The 14,658-nt window shown below is 43.0% G+C and overlaps 1 protein-coding gene across 8 annotated transcripts in view; it reads right to left on the bottom strand.

Moving 5' to 3' along the window:
- The window catches only part of cttnbp2 (cortactin binding protein 2), a 74,965-nt gene that overhangs the window by 31,483 nt on the left and 28,824 nt on the right, over positions 1 to 14,658 (bottom strand). For 6 of the 8 annotated variants that reach the window (XM_022225573.2, XM_022225574.2, XM_087135451.1 and 3 more), the window contains 3 exons: positions 8,228 to 8,488; positions 5,728 to 5,835; positions 1,523 to 3,464 (listed from right to left, as the gene is read on the bottom strand). In XM_022225573.2, the coding sequence (XP_022081265.2) occupies positions 1,523 to 3,464; positions 5,728 to 5,835; positions 8,228 to 8,488 (2,311 nt within the window). The remainder of the gene's footprint in view (positions 1 to 1,522; positions 3,465 to 5,727; positions 5,836 to 8,227; positions 8,489 to 14,658) is intronic. The other 2 variants (XM_022225575.2, XM_022225578.2) reach the window with 2 other exon arrangements.

Here is a 14,658-nt window from a genome sequence, read left to right as displayed (position 1 = left end):
ATTTCTCCTGCCATATTAACTAAACTGTATGCTACGTCATCACTGCTCAGTGCCCAAGGTTGATTTTTTTTGGCTAGCAACAAATGCTCTGCCCTGTGCATGAGAAGGGCATAGTAGTGTGCCTAGGCAAAAAGGTCAGTAATGACATAATCACTCACCGTGGCCAATGAACGGTTTACAAGTGAACTTGCAAGGAGGCTATCAAAGTGTTAGTTCCACAGACACGCACATGTACATACACAGGCTACCAGCTCCATAGAATATAATGTAAGGATTTTGTGGTTTGCTTTCATTTTTGAAAAGTTCAAGTACGTGGCAGGACCTCCATTGTAAGCGTGCACAGTCTGTAGTAGGGCCATGTGAGGATGTGTATGTAAAATGTGCAATATCCCTTAACGAATGTGCCCACATTGCCAATGTTTATAGGAATATTGCGCCCTCTTTTGATCGCACTCAGCAAATAAAATCTTACAGTTTCCTTGCTGAATTCAATTTTTTGCAAACTTAGGTCGTGTCCGAAATGGGCTTCCAGAGCTACGGCTAGGTCTATTGCCTGTGCGTGCGAAGACCTAGCTCTAGACAACAGATTCGGATGCAGCCATAGCTGGCAGTCTATGCATTCACATGTCTGCAGTCAGTTCCCTGTTTGACAGTCCGGTCCCCCACCTCCCAAAAAAGGGTCCGGGTTATACACAATTATTAAGGTTAGCAAGTTAGTGATTTGGGTATTCCAGTGAGATTAATAACAGAGGCGGTGGATTAAATCTGTCTGGCAAGGTCAGTGTGAGAGACTTCTAGGCAAAAGAAAAAACAGCCAGTCTGGCCAAGTTTGGGGGAAGGACCTTGGGGAGGGGACAGCTAAGGGCTGGCCTGAAGGAAGGTTGGAACTCTTCAATCAGTGACAAATTGTAATGAGTCGCTAATCAACAGCCATAAAATGCAAATGTTTCATTTTGTGGAAGAGGATAGCATTTTGAAGTCTGCAGTTCAAAAGTTTATCCGTGAATTGGGATTTCTGTGATCGTTAAAATCAAGAGAAAATGCCCTTTTTCTCTAAGATTGTTTGAACTTAAAATTGAATGAACTTCTTCATGGAAGTATACTGTACATACATTGTACATGTACATTCAGTGATAGTTCCCATGGTGAGCCAGTGATGGCTTACATGCGAACTACCAGTAGCAAGCAACCGGTATGTGACACAGCATCATCAGACAGAACAAAGAGTAGGGAACCCATGAAATGCCAAATGAACCATTTCTGAGTAATTTGGTTTGGTCGCAGTATGTCAGGTAATTTGGAACATTGCGGGTCATGTCTGTGAAATACAGACATCAACATATGGCCACATCCTCTGGCTGTGGGAAGGTCACAGGACTTGTTGGCACGATTGTCTCTCACACTGACCAGACTAAGTACACGTGTAAGACACAGAAGTGCTGACGTCACAATTTCTGTGGGTTAAAATTCAGGAAATGGTAAATAAATCAAAGGTTGGCAGTGGTTCAAAGGGACAATTTACCTTCAGGACGTGGCCCTAGGGTGTTATGGTAAAAGCCATGATCGCTATGAATGGGCGTGGCCCCGCTGAGCTTTAAAACTGACTGCATGTCCCCACCCACCTGGGTTGTGGATTTCTGTGCAGTGGGCGCAGCTTGGGCATGGTTTTGCAAAGGTGGGCCAGGCTGCTCGCTGGCGTCGTAAAGAAAATCATCATTAGTGTCAATGGCAAGAGTGTCAAGAGCATTTGAGTTGTTGGAATTGTTGTTAGCACTGATTAGCAGTTGGTTATCCAAGCCGCCGCCCCGTGGGTTAGTTTGACCACCACTCAGCTTGTTGGTGTAAAATTGTCTACGGGCTTCCACTAACGAATCCGACCTCCGCACTGATACGGGAGGGGGTGCAAGGGGGCACGTGTTCTTGTTGGCGTCGGGTCGGCTGAGTGGTGTCGTAGCGGGTGAAGTGATTGTGGTAGTAGAAGTGCATGGAGAAGAAGAAGCGTTAGTCTTTTGTGGGATGAGAGTGGGCTTGTTGGGCGGTACTGGTGGTGGGGTACCTCGTGGGGAGACAGTGCGCTTGACTGGGGGTGTGAACGTGGGCGGCTGGACTCCCGTCTTGGCGGGCTGTGAGCTGGGTTCTGCTCCAGTGGGGGAGATGGCGCTTGATGGACTCGGTGGGTTTATTTTTGAGACGGGCATTGCTGGCTGGGTTGGTGTTGGTGGCTTGAAGGTCTGCGGCTTTTTGGTTGTGCTCACCAGGGGCGACACGGCAGCTTTGGGAACACTTGGAGATGGAGCTTTGTTGGCGGGCTGAAAGACAACTGGGGACGGCTGTGCTCCAGGAAGCCCCGCTGCTTTCTTGGGACCAGCTTTAAAAGCATCAACCGCTCTCAGGAATGGAGAGCTAGACAGAGCCGTGGGTCTCACTAGATTGGTTGCCGTGGGTTTTGGAGAAGGTACTTGTGCTGGTGGCTGTCTCGGGCTTGGCTTCTCTATTTCAGCAGATCCTTTCCTGTTTTGCTGTGGTGACATCAGAGATGATCTTGTAGTGTTTCCAGTGCTCGATGGAATTTTGCTGCCTCTCTGAGGTGGGGGAGATGAAGTGTGAGCTCTGTTCAATCGATCAAGACTTGAGGCTGGGCTCAAGGGCTTTCCATTCCCTTTGGAATACAACAAGGAACCTTTTTGCTTGGCAGATGCCTTCACCTCTGGTTTTCCATTGTCGCTTTCTACGCTCCTTGCATCTGTTGGTTTCACAGTTGTGCCGTACTGAGGTTGGTAACTGTTCTTCTGAGGCTTTCCTGGCACATGCTTAGTGGCAGAAGTCACAGGACTAAGGGGGCTACACAACTCCTCAGAACCAGAGGAAGAGCCTTCTGACTTGTCATAACGAGGAGGGGTCCTGATTCCTCTTGGAGTGCTGATCTTTCCCGTTTTAGCAGCTGAAATTGGAGACCCGGTAACCCTTCCCAGAGGCTTACCCTTGGCATCTCCACCATTTGTGGCAGAAGTGGGATTCTGCTGGTTGCCGTTGGAAGCATCAGTGTGCCTGGCTTCAGCCAGAGACAGCTGCAGGTCATTGATGCAGTTGTTGGCCACGTCCAGCTCCTCCCTGAGCTCCCGAGTCCTGCTCTCCTCCCGGTTGAGCTTGGCTCGAAGCTGCTCCCGCTCGATGTCGAACTCGGACAGCCGCTTCTCCATGCCGGCTTCCATCTTAGTGAGCCGCTTGCGTTCCTTCTGGAGGCAGCCTTTGGCGCTGGCCAGCTGAGCTTCCTTGACAATCATCATGTCCTCCAGTTCTTCCATGTGCTGCTTCATCTCGCCAAGTTCCATCAAGAGAACCTTGCGCTCATCCAGAATGACTTTGGCAAACTGGAGGTGCTTCTTCCTCTCCTGAATGAGAGCTGCTTGGGATCTCTTGGTCTCCTTCTCCAACTTCTTCTGTTGTGCTCTTTCAAATTCAAGCTTTAAGAAAGCAGAAAGGAAATGAAAAATATTAAAACAAGAACTTAAATTGTACTGAGGAAATATCTTAGCTTGTGTGCTTTCTTGTTAAATTAATAGAGTAATTTGTCACTGTGAATTTGAGACAATTTGCTTTTAATGTTAAATGTGGCCTAAATGAACAAAATGTATGAGTCGCAAGTCACCTCAGACACCTCTGAGTTAAAGGCCTAATTACGAATTCTTGCACGATGTAAATCAATGAGAGCTCTCATCTTTCACCCTCCGAGTGCCCATTCCGGCAGGATGCCAACATGAGTGATACACACACATTCAAACAAAGAACTCAGCTTCTTTTAAATGCAAACCAAAGTGTAACTACCAAACGTACTAGCCTACATATTCATTCTATGGGACCAAGCAAGAAAGGCGTCATAGATCTATTAACCATACACTGACAAATGTACGTAGCTCTTTTGTCGAAATTTTAAAAGTAGTTGTTGGCAGAGCCATTAAATTCAGCAAAGCACTGTGCTAGATTCTTTTTAAAAATTCATTACATGCAACCAATGGCATATGTGGGGGGGGGTTGTTTCTCCCGGAGACATGTTGCCATTTTTTTTCATTTAAGGAATTGAAAGGATTAACAATTTCAAAACGGTAGGCAACTACTACCAATCTGGAAAGGGGGGGTGCTAATGGCAAGGACTTTTTTAGGGATGAAAGAAGATTTGGACCATCATTTTCAGGAAAAAAATTGAACCTGAAACCTGGATATGTTTACACAGGACATACAGTAAGTGTAGGTTCTGACATGAAATTCTGACATAAGGAAATGACCCTGTAATCACGAAGACAAGAGGGTGGCTTACACCTGCAGTGTACCCAGCTCCCATGGGAACTTTTTCCCCGATTCTGCTTTCAGGCTAGGCAAACACTCAAATCAAAGCATGCTGTTGCTTAATACAGCGGGGCTGGGAGGGATTAGGATCCACGGTAAGGCAAAAACGTCCCGATGGAGGGGGGGAGGTTGCTACCGGTTGATTTATGATCGGGGGAGAAGGGAGAGGGAAGTGGGATGATGAACCGGAGAAATCTTGCTGTCTCACGGAGATGCTCTAGATAGATTCATGTGTCTCATGCTCTAGATAGATTCGTGTGTCTCAGATGCTGAATAAAACATCAACCACTGTTGAAGACAACGGCCAACAGTGTCAGGCAGGTCATAATGCACTTTATTTTACTCCAGAAGTCATGCATACAAAATGATACAGTGCGCTTGATGTAAATCACGTTGTTCCTATCAAAACAAATCTAGTCAGTGTATAAATTCAACTCTCTTCCCAGTACTGCAGTCTTCTTTCATTGTGCATTATCCTCACATATTACTACCAGAATGCTTGTCTACCTTGAGCTGTGAAATGGAAGTTGGATCTGGAAAATGAAGTTTGGTTTGAGCAGCCGAGTTCTTCAAGGTTTTGAAGTAAACTTTTCTGGTCAGAATGCTCAGCGTACTGCTGTAAATTGATCAGAGAAAATTAGAAATGTGCCTCTTCCTCCCAAACTATGAAAGGAAAATGGGAATACTGGGAAGCATACAGACACGTACACAATGCAAGGAAGTATTTTCACATTACTATGAATACAAGCGATGAGATTTGGAATTCAACTATTTTTCGACATACATGTAAATGCCAAGTGCTCAGCTTTAATAGGATTGGAATGATTTGCAGAAAGTTATCCCCTGAAGACAGTCTGTCACAGTTTGACAACGCAGTATGGATAACAGCTGAATGGAGGGGGCAGAGAGGGGGCTTGGTGAAGCAGGGAAAAAAAAAACCCTATGGGGCTTTCATGTGGCACTCACAAATGACTGTGGAAGGTAGCGCGGGGGAGGAAGAACAAATGCTGTATGGCAAGAAGTGAGTCAGAAAAAATGTCTTCACTTTAACATGATGCATACAACAAGAATTTGAGTAAAGGGAAAACCTAAAAAAAAAAAGAAGAAGATATGTACCAGTATTTACTGTAAAAGTAGAACATAAACTGGCAACTTGCTGTAAATATGGGTTACCGATATTATGTATGCCAACAGAGTATGGTACATGTACATAAAAAACACCATTGCATAAAACAAAAGGACTAACTACTTAGCAACAAGTAATCATACATGTATGAAAGTTTACTCTACGTGTTCTCAGTCCAGAAAAGAGTATCTATCTGTTCCTGTTGATACTTGCGGACTGTGGGGATCATCCATGATCAACTGTATGTTTTGTTTTACCTGTTGTGCGAGTCGCTCTCTTTCCTTCTCCAGCATGTAGGTGACGTCATCCCCCTGGGCTGTGTCACTGGCATGTTTTCTCTTCTCCTCATCCAGTTCTGCCACCACCTGATCAAGCACAGGAAAAGACACATGTCAACGGTGAAGCAGAATAAGTTCTTGTAAGAATGAGCAAAGAGACATAGAACTCACGTGCCACATTTTCAGGCAAATGGCACAAACCAACCTTCAACTGGGAAACTTGAGCTTCGTGCTAAAGAATCTCATGCCTGTCACAGAGATTGGTCCTGCAATGACCGATGGTCTTGGTCTCAACTTTGTGTTGAGGCCCGAAGATTAAGACAGAGCCGAGATATGGGGGGAAAAAAAAGGCACTGGATCCCAGAGCTAAGGGCAAATCATGTCAGGAAAAATCACACCCAAAAAATTTAAGGCTTTTGTAAGACAGTTTGAGACCTCACCAGCACAATCAGATTCAGGTTGAACGACCTACACATGTAATCTGCTCCATCCCTGACAACTTGACAGTCACTTGCTGGCAGAAAATATTTTCAACAAGAGTAAAGTTCTAACTTAATTCCCAGCCCATGTATATAGCCACATTTCTAGGAGGAGGCAATTAAACCCCCCCCCGGACTCCTTTCTTCACAATTCCAACAGTGACAGTCATTGTCACCAGGAAACCTGGAGGTGCCAAGAGGTGCCAAGAGCTGTATGTGTCCATGATATGTGTATATGTAACGGTACACTGTGCAAACAACACACCAGAAAAAAAGGGTTGGTGCTGATGCTGGAGAGAAGACTCCAAGAATAGCCTTGTCTGAAACAACTTTAACAAGTTTACATATTGAACCGATTAAGCACCTGCCACTAGAGGGGGAGAAAGACAGGAGGGTTTTGCAAAGAACAAATAAGTAACCTTCCCAAACTTAATTTGAACATAAACAGAGTCAGCTGTGTCTCAAACAAGGCAGGTTACAAATGACCAGTTACAAAACGCCATTGGAACCCATTGGGACACGTTATGAAAAGCCAACTTGGGACTCAATTAAGAAATAACATATATGTCTTTAACATCCAACACAGGAGACTGTTGCAGTAGCATGCAAATGAACAATTCTGCACGGTGGGAAGGGAGGATAACTGGTCAGATCTAAATTTTTTTAAAGCCCAGCTCCGTAATTCTTTGCTGCGTGCACTGAGCTCTCATGAGTGACACAGGAGTAGCAAGAATGACCAAAGCTACTTCTAGTCACCTGAGGTGACGTTTCAAATCAAACCCGAACAAATGAAGCCAAACCTGACAAATTAAGAAATTAACAGACACGGAATACAACTTTCAATGCAAATGTCATCATGCACTGCAATCTTCTCCAAAACTCTTGTGAACATTCAGCATTTTCACAGCTGAAATTGCTTTCAGAAACATGGCAAAAGGATTCACATAGAATCCTGGGGCAGAATGTTGAACTCGACATGTTTATCAACGGCCTTTAGTTTTCGAAAAACTTCAGTAGCTGGAAGTGCTATTTTCAAACTGCCAGCAATGAAGCATTTCCTCACTGTGTGCACACACTTACATGTACATGTATGAGACGAGTCAAATTAATTAATCAGAAGCAATAAACTAACTATTCTGAGCCTTTGAACTCAACATAATGCGATGAAATCTTTTCAACTTCTAACTAAGCATTTATTATTTTAACAGCTGGAATCACAATTGAAATATCAGAAAGCGCTAATGCGGAATGGGGGGGCAGAATGTTCTATTATGCAAACTGGCTACCTTTAATGTAACAAGCAGATGGCTTCTCTGTGCACGGGAATAGAGCTCAGGTTTCAATGATATACCAGAGAACTATTTCCAATCACTAATCAAAAGCTTCAGACTAATGTACCAGGCAAATGAAAAAAGTCTCGGATATGCAAATTCAATTAAAATCCACTCCATGTCTTGTTTGCCGGCACTCGAGGATGCGGCCTGTCCCTGTGTCAACCTCCTTGAGGACTTGCGGTGATACCCTTTCATCACTCCGGATAAGATGGCATGTAGAGTCTTGGGTGGTTTTGAAGGACCATGGTACTGTCTGAGTAACCAAGGTGACTGCATGCGTACAGAGCAAAGGGCACTACTTCAGGTTTGTCTTGCCTTTTTTTTTTTTTTTCGGAAAGACTAAATTTGTGAAGGAAGGACAGCCCCATAATGATGTGGTCAAACACTGACTGGTTAGAAAGGAAGCAGAATGATTTGGAGCGTTGGACGTCCGATCGGGAGACAGCAGGCTTGGGAACTTGTTTTAGGTTTATCCACATGTAAGGGGGCCTGTCTGTTTCACACAGATCTGGATCTCGATCAGTGATCTTAACGCTGACTTGCCACGAGGCAGGTGCTGGTGTCAGTGAACCGAGAGATTCGGATCTGTGTAAAACAAAACAGGTCTAAACTCAAGTGCGTGCTGTTCTGGGGGCCCTGCCCGGAGTGGGAGGGGATCATCCTTACCTTCGCGTGGCTCTTCTTCAACCCCTCCAACTGGGTCCTCATCTCGGCCTCGGCCTTCTTGTGCTTGGCCACCATCGCCTCTAGGCAAGCCAAGGCATTGCTCCCCTTGTTTTCTTGGTCGTCCTCCTCGGTGTTGCCACTGCTGCTGTTGGTGTTATCCTTGCTGTCGCTGTCCAGGTCCCGGCCCAGGGCTGTGTACGGGTTGGCTAGGGTGTAGCGCTGCTGGCTGCCGGCCGGTCGCAGGAGCTTGACACGCTCAGCCTGGGTGGGGAATGGAAATTAAATCGTAAGAATCAGCTGATCATTTCTGAGCTAATCTGGTTATCATTTATATCTAAAGAGCAGCTGATGAGGTGGTATCCTCATCAATATATTTCCCTCCAAAATGGACACCGATATTACCTAAAACACCTGTCTCTGCATGGCAAGATGCAGAGCTTGGAAATGTCCATTACCAGCCCTCAACCTGTTAGGAACTGTATTGCCCTACTCCATGCTCACTTTACCCTTCTTCCATAGCACGATGGCCTTTATTCTACATGTGGCTTTTTAAAATACATTTTACATGTTCATGTATACTCATCAGAGAATACAATGTACATAGTAAAACAACATCATGCATATGCTAGTGGTTTAATAATATGCTACTGCACACCCTCCTGAGTTGAAAATGCAAAAAAACATTTTATGTCGGGGAATGGCACTTCAACTAAATTCCTCTAAGTCAATCCAGTTTGGTGCTTTTCCATTGCTCAAAAGCAAACCTGGGGAAAAAAATGACTAAACTGTAGACTATAGACTCTGTGTATCTTTTCAAAATATTTCCTGGTGAGCTTTTCTGTATTTCTTTCCCTTTTTGAAACTGGTGCCCAAAGTGATACACAGAACTGTGTACACAACATTAGCCTGAATTCAAATCAATATTGAATGACGAGGTGAAAGATATTCACCTGTCCAGGAGCCACAATTAATAAACGCTGACAAAAACAGGACCATGTAACTGAAAAATTTGCATTTATATTTTGATCTCATTACTCAAGACGGGGCTGGTGTTTGCATACAGCCAGCCATCTGGTCCTCCGCAATGCACATTGAGCTATGACTAACTTGGCCACTGTCGCCATTCATCACTGTCCGGTGTCAACCCTGTCCCATCTCCAGTCAAGGAATGAATCCAATTTACACAGAGACGGCGCCTCCGACATGAGTTACGGGTTTATCATTACGCATGCAAATTCAACTGCCAACCGCCTCAATTTTTTTCACGGCTCAAAAATTAAAAAAAAAAAAAACCAACGGCCCGATGGGATTCATGTTGCTGACAAAAAGTGATACAGAAATGTGATCTCTAATCCTGTTAGAATGCGAAAAACATATTCCGTCAATTCTTAGGAGATATTTCTGTCTTACAAGCTTATGCTTTAAAACTGGGTCAGGACTGTAGTACATGTAGGCCTAATTGTATTTAGAAACTTGGAACTTACATGTACTTGAAACGCACATACATGTACATGCACGTAAATTTGCTGAGCTGAATGTGCTCAGTTGCGCTATGCGGGCAGAAAATAAAAATCACAACCAATGACTGTATTCAAACTATTCTCTGGAGACACCATTACATCGGTGAGGTGCTGGTGTTTTGGCAAGTTGTAAACAAGTCGTAGGGTCTAAGAGGATTATTTGTGCTAGTACAACCTGCGTTCAAGAATGGTGGGCAACTCCATGTGAAAGTGGACGCTCGGTCATGCCGTTAACAACCTCTTTGGTCCACGAGAAAAAACTTTACCCAAAAAAATGGTGAAATGGAATTAATGGTGAAACCACTACCGTACTTATTGTTTCCATTTTTCTTTTCTCAAAACCTCTTTTTAAAAGTTGGTGAGAACGTGACCGAATTAACACTTTCACATGGAAAAGTTAGGGTGCCACTACAGCAATGGCTTTCAATTTCAGACATCACCTGAATCTGTCATATTTTATGCACAAATCTACCCTGTTTGGGGTGGAACATCTTTCACACAGCATCGTGTATTCATGATCAATGATTACAAATGCACGTACGCATACAAATGACCTTGTCTCAAGTATTGTATGCACAAAGCTCAGCTGGAAACAATCGCAGTATGTCCATGATCACGCGCCCCTGACGATGACATATTCAAAAGACAAAGATCACACTCCACTCCTCGCTACATAAAAAGGAAAAAAAAGGTGACACCACCTGGGTATTACATTTTATAAATGTCAGGCCCCTGAATTAACTATCATAAAACCAGAGACAAACAAATAATAGCAATATTCGACAATGCCTAGTGGTTGTCAAGCTCATGGCTGAAACTGCAAATGAATCACTCCACGATGAAGAACTTGTGTGCTCACGTACGCAGGAATGCGGTTACAGTCAGTACATTTGCATCCAACAGACAAGAAACAACTGAACTTCAATGCAAATATTTCAGCAAACCTGAACTCTTTAATAGCATCACAACACAACTGAAATTCCACTACCTTCTTACAATTAACAGGGCAACAGCATTTCCGAAAACTACCGGTAATGGTAATGTTTTAAAGGGACCAGAATCTGTATTTTAATTGGAACATACTTGTACATGTATTTCGTGCAGTTTTCCCCACCTCTATCTGACATCTACGGTAATTCCCGCTGAAAAAGTGTACTTTTTAAGGATTCAAATTTTTTGATTTTTCTTTGATGTCATCACAAAGAGAAGTTGTTCATTTTGCGGTTTTGTTTTCAAATTGCGATCCCCAAATAAGCTAATTAAAATATTTGTGAAAGATCTTTGGTCACTGGCCTACTGTCACCAACTGAAATGACAACAAATCACCAAAGTTAACAAACTCTACAACAGCAAAATTCAGGCAAATTTAGTTAAGAAGTAGCTGAAGCACTGAGGTTTCCATCTTGGGTAATATCGCACTTTTACCCTCAATATGCAATTTCGCATGAGTATAAGACTTTTCAAAAGGCATCAAATTTCTCTCGAAACGGCACAACAACAATTAGAAATCAGGTTAAATGGGATTCGAAGCAACACAAGACTTGTATTTAAAAAAATATTGCTTAGGCACTTGAAAAACATGAAACCTTTGCTCCAGATATGTGTATCCATAAAGATCAGAAGGGCTTGGACTCTGGAGCAATAACTGGATTGAAGTATTCCCGGTTGTAAATCAACGTCAGTCTCAGCTGTGGACCCAGACATTTATTGGCAGACAGGCACAACTTTGATTCAATTATCCCAGACATTTAATTAGCTACTGCTCATTTAGCCCGTCCTTCAATATTACCTAACAACTAGAACCAGCCTGGTCTGCCTGGGTGTCAGAGTATTGACTGTATGCACTCCGGTTGTTTGAACAGAAGACGGTATCAATGTGGCCCAGTTAAAAAGAGCCTAACATGGTTAGGGCACTAATGGGCAATGTCTACTGGATGGGTGATGACACAAGTGGTTAGACCATGGTACTACGGGTACGATGTGGCCTCCATTTTGCCACTCAGCACTTGTACATACATGTAGGCATTTACTAATTAAGACGTGTCTTGGCAATCCACCAGGGTTTTTAAATGTTCGGTATTCCCGCAGCGCATGCTCATCACGAGGCTATTCGGGAACGGCTATGTGCGCACGTGAAAGTCTATCCTATCAACAAAGCCACACGCCGACTCACCCGTGCTTTGTTCCCAATAGACTTAGGCTTTTTGAAATACTGAACAAGCTCATTGTCTGATAAATTGGCAAATGATCATACCCACATCTGAACTGCAGAAATCTGACTCTGGGAATACTTCTACAGGACTCTTGTTGAACAACTGTGACGTCTTCCATAACCACAGTACACAGCATGAAATGAAATGATACACAGCTTAACTACCCTATATCTAAGTAGTAATTTTAAGTATTTTTCAAATACAAAACACAGAAAGGATGACAAACTTGCTCTGCCAATTGACTTTTCAAAGTGGAAGTCATTTCTGGGGTTATTTACCGTATTTAGCATCAAAATTTACCAACAAACTGATGTTTTCATATGCAAAGAAACAAAGAACGGGACCAAATTTATTTTCATAGGAAATTGAATTTATTTTTTCAATTTAAACCTTGCAATGCTTAGAATGGCTGTGCACGCTTACATACAAGCCATGAAAGGCTGCACCTGTCTGCCTATCAAAACCAATTTGGCAAGGACTCACATACATATGTCAGAAAGAATGTGCTAGCCCAAGGTTTACAACCTAAAAAAAAAAAAAAAAATCAATATTTCATGGATGAAAAAATCTGCTAGTTCCTTTGACAGCTATTGTGCCAGGCATAATTCAGGGCATGTACATATACATGGACATGGAAGTAGTTCAGTGCTGCCTAAAGCTCCGGCAATGTCCAGCTTAATTCGTACCAGTGCATTTCAGGAAATTCTAACAATGGTTCGAGTGTACTGCAAGAAATCAAATTCTGAGGAACCTCTGCACTCTGCAGTCCTGGTACTAAATGTATGATTCATTGATCCTGCTGGTAAATGAAATTTATTGCGCACAATGCAAAATCGTCCACACAAACACTTCGCTCTGGTGTTGACAGATTGTTTCTCCTCTCCCGTGACAAATGGTCCCAACTTTTGTTTGTAGTTGTCGGGCCAAATTTGCAAAGAAAAAAAAATTGTAAGGAAAGTGTTCAAAGTGCTGTAGGCCCATCCAGAAATTCCAAAACTGTGCAGAGTTAATTTTTCCCTGTGCATGCTATCCCCTTGCATTACTTTCAAGACAATTTTTTTCAATAAACCAGTCAGACAGGACCCAGGTGAAGATTTGGAAATCTACGACAAATTTTTGTTGCATTGTGATTCATGTTTTTTACCTTGATCTTTTCCCCCCCCCACACATACAATTTGATAAACAAAAGAAATGTGCATGTATTTCAGTGCAATGAATTTATGCACATGTACATGTAAATATTGTCTGCATGTGCCCAATGTAGACGGTGAAACTTGATACATGCATGCAGAGTCAGGCATGCTGGTCCTAGCAAATTCCAAATATGGAGACAATGGCATTACTCGGTAAAGAAGAAAAGTGTTCGGAAACTGGAGAAGCAAGAAATGAATGGGTCTACGAGTATGTGCAGATGAAAAGTAGGAGGACATTCAAGGAAATACAAAGGCTGAGGTTTGGTCGCTGAACATTTCATTATGATGACGGAAGAACAGTGAGGCAGCATTATCTCCATATGCCACCGCAGCTGCACGTACACATTGCACAGATTAAGGAAAATGTCTCACCTGCATCTGAATGCATATTACATATGTGTACCTGCTGTATGCCCCTCATTAATCTATTCAATTTCTTTCTAGTTTGGCCAGGGCAAAATGTGTGAAACCAGCACGATGGATGAGCTGGTATAGTCTATACAGACTTCAGACTTTTTTGTTCCCATGAAGGAAAGGTCTCAGATACAATGTACTTGAGCTTGTTACAATGCCTCACAGGTTACTTTGTGAGCCCAGGCCTTCACTGGGAACAATTATTTTTGTTTTGATAGGTAATCCAAAACTGAGTTGTGGGGACAATAATTATCCCGGTAAAATTGCCGTGAAATTTGGTCTCCACTGTGTCAGTGTTTCGATACTCGTGTAGCCTCCACAATGAGTATGTTGATACATGATACTGATTCTCATACTTAAAAACTGGCAAGAAAATTTCCAAAACTACCCGTAGCTCACTGATTTGAAAGAAAAAGGGCAACATATGTTCTGGGCAAAGTCCTCCAATTGAACTGCTGGCAGGGACCCAAATGGGATTGCAGGGCAGGGCGAGGTGTTAAAAAAAAAGCAAGCGGGCTGCACTAGACTTTCTTACTTTGCTCTCTGTTTGTGAGTAGCATCACAGTACAATGTAGTACAAGCTTATCTGAGATGCTCAAACTTCAAAGCCTCCATTATGTAACTCTGGACAGGTGCAATGACTTTTCGTTATCCTTTATCCTGATGAAGACCACTCGGACTGAAAAACTCCATATACATGAATGAATGCTGCAGAGAATATGTGTTTCAGAGAAATTCAATTTTTGTTGCAAAAGTAGATTTCCCAGTTTGGTGTATGTTGAAGGTACAGTAATGTACTGAACTTTTGTTTTCAAGAGCTGTTGAGCAAACCAAATCCCACTGCAGTAATTTTGGAAAGTATCATACCAACAAGCACTTCCTCTTGAGTGTTAATATCGTCCTAAATATCAATTATGAGAGTTCCGTCATCACCCACCCATCTGTCTCTCGCCATCTCTAGCAATGAAATAGTGTGGCCCAGGCCAAGTAGGTGCTTGGAGAGGCTTTGAAAGGTCAATTGGGGTTCCTACTAATAGACTTGTATCAGTGAAGCACTGGATTCATGTCAAGTTAAGGCTTACTGGAATTTA

This window comes from Acanthaster planci, linkage group LG04 (genome assembly GCF_054643075.1).
Source record: "Acanthaster planci isolate LZ-2023a linkage group LG04, COTS_SCS, whole genome shotgun sequence".
Classification (NCBI taxonomy): domain Eukaryota; kingdom Metazoa; phylum Echinodermata; class Asteroidea; order Valvatida; family Acanthasteridae; genus Acanthaster; species Acanthaster planci.
Note: the sequence above shows the minus strand (reverse complement) of the source record. Positions and strands in the feature narration are given on the sequence as shown.